The sequence below is a fragment of the Lentinus tigrinus genome (genome assembly GCF_003813185.1).
Source record: "Lentinus tigrinus ALCF2SS1-7 unplaced genomic scaffold L226scaffold_150, whole genome shotgun sequence".
Lineage (NCBI taxonomy): Eukaryota > Fungi > Basidiomycota > Agaricomycetes > Polyporales > Polyporaceae > Lentinus > Lentinus tigrinus.
In genome coordinates, this window is record NW_027138059.1 from 1,046 (window position 1) to 2,913 (window position 1,868).

The 1,868-nt window shown below is 56.1% G+C and overlaps 1 protein-coding gene across 1 annotated transcript; it reads left to right on the top strand.

Moving 5' to 3' along the window:
- Positions 1 to 298: 298 nt before the first annotated feature.
- L226DRAFT_474624 (uncharacterized protein) lies at positions 299 to 1,284 on the top strand (the record flags this gene model as incomplete). The annotated part of the gene is made up of 3 exons (XM_067676623.1): positions 299 to 502; positions 555 to 651; positions 701 to 1,284. Coding segments are annotated over 3 exons (885 nt in total), but the record flags the coding sequence as incomplete, so codon positions are not given.
- Positions 1,285 to 1,868: the final 584 nt, after the last annotated feature.

Genomic DNA, 1,868 nt, shown 5'->3' on the forward strand with positions numbered 1-1,868 from the left:
AATTCGCCGTAGGAAATCGCGCAAACAAGCCGCAAACCCATTCAATAGGAAGCTTAAGTCCTCGACTAGCAAACAGGCCGCTGGCACTGGGATGATGAAGTCGACGGCTGGGGTGGGCTCTCTCCACATTGCTAGGGGTGCGTACGTTGGCGTCCGGCAGGATGGACTACAGCGGCGCTACTGGACGCTGGAGGAGCTAAGGGCTGAGGGATTTACGGTGAAGAAATGGGACGGACGGTAAGCAGATGTCAAGTTTCGTCTAATCTGGCCCTAACCCCCCTATAGCACAAGATTTGTCATAGTAGACAATGATGGTCGGATATTAGCACTCTTCACAGGATCCCCTGAAGAGGCAGATGACTGGGAACAGGTCGCGCAAGACGCCAGTGAGGCCATCAGTGAGGCACGCGAACGATGCCACTTCAAACTTGCGCAGCTGGTTCATCTTCGGGGTGAATACCCAACCGAAGGCATGGGCTCATCGTTCGGTGGGGGTTCTACGGTGCGTTGCACACGATTTCGTTCGACCTACGTAGGTGCTGAGGTCACACCAGAAACCTGGTGCAATCAAGAATACCCCTCGAAACGCCGAAGTAATGGCTGCGCTCTGCAATCATCCCGCAATACGCTGCATCGCGGGTTTTGGAAGCAGTACGCCTTCCTTGTTACATCTACCTACCAATGTCTGATGATCATGTAGCCATGTTGGCTACATATGCGCCGCGTGTGTACCTGAAGGTCAGGAGGAGGCTACGATCTCTGTATGCGCGATACCCCACTCTCCACCTCAATTTCGACAACAGTATCTATCCCGCCGCTCACATCAATTTCGGGCCGAACTCCGTATGCTACGAGCACACCGACTTCGCCAACGACCCCGTCAACTGGTGCCACGTCTGCGCCCTTGGCCGCTACGACCCTACCAAAGGGGGCCACATTATTCTGTTCAACCTTCGCCTTGCTGTGGAGTTCCCCCCTGGCGCAGGTATCCTGATTCCTTCTGGCATTCTCCGCCATGGCAACGTCGCAATCCAGAAGGGGGAGATGCGTCAAGCATTCACCCAATTCTGCCCTGGGGGACTTCTCCGGTGGGTTGACGCTGGGTTTCAAACCCTGGGAGACTTTGCGGAGAAAGATCCGGCTGGGAAAGCCGCCTTCGACGCTCAGCTAGACCAGAAGACTGCCATGTCGGTGAAATACTTTTCTCGCTATGAAGAGTTGTTGGACGATCTCCGCGAGGCAGCCAAACCAAACCCATCCTTCCCCGACCTTCCCGACCTCTAGTGCATGTGCAGCCTCCGACGTCGCTCCGAACGCGATAGTATGCTGCTCTTGAGAATCCTTGACATTGAACTGTACTTGGCAGAAGTGTCGATGATACCCCGCAGATACTGCGTGTTGATGGTTCTCCATCATCGTATAAATGCACTTGCATCCACTGCCTGTCTCTACCTCATTCCAACGACCTCTGCTATGTCATCGTCCTCTCGACCCAGCAAAAAGTCGAAGAAGGCTCGTCGCCAGGGGGGTGGGTTTTACGAGCCTGCCACCGCGAGCGCGCAGATTATCTCCCTCTCCGCCGATGGTCGACGTCTTAATGTCTCTAGCCAGCACATACGCGACCAGCAACTTCATCTATCCCAGGCCAGCACTGACACAGAGCCGACGTCGCTCGTTGGTGACGTTCCCCTGCCTTGGAGCGACCAGTCACCACTCGATGTCCTGCCACCTCAAGCCAACCCAGCCCCGGAGGCCATCGAAGGTGTCCAGGGCCTGTCACATCCCGTGCCCAAGTCCGCCCTGCCACCTCTCCGACACAACCCCGACCCGACTACCCCTGAACTCCGCCCCCCTTTCCCGGCTAATAC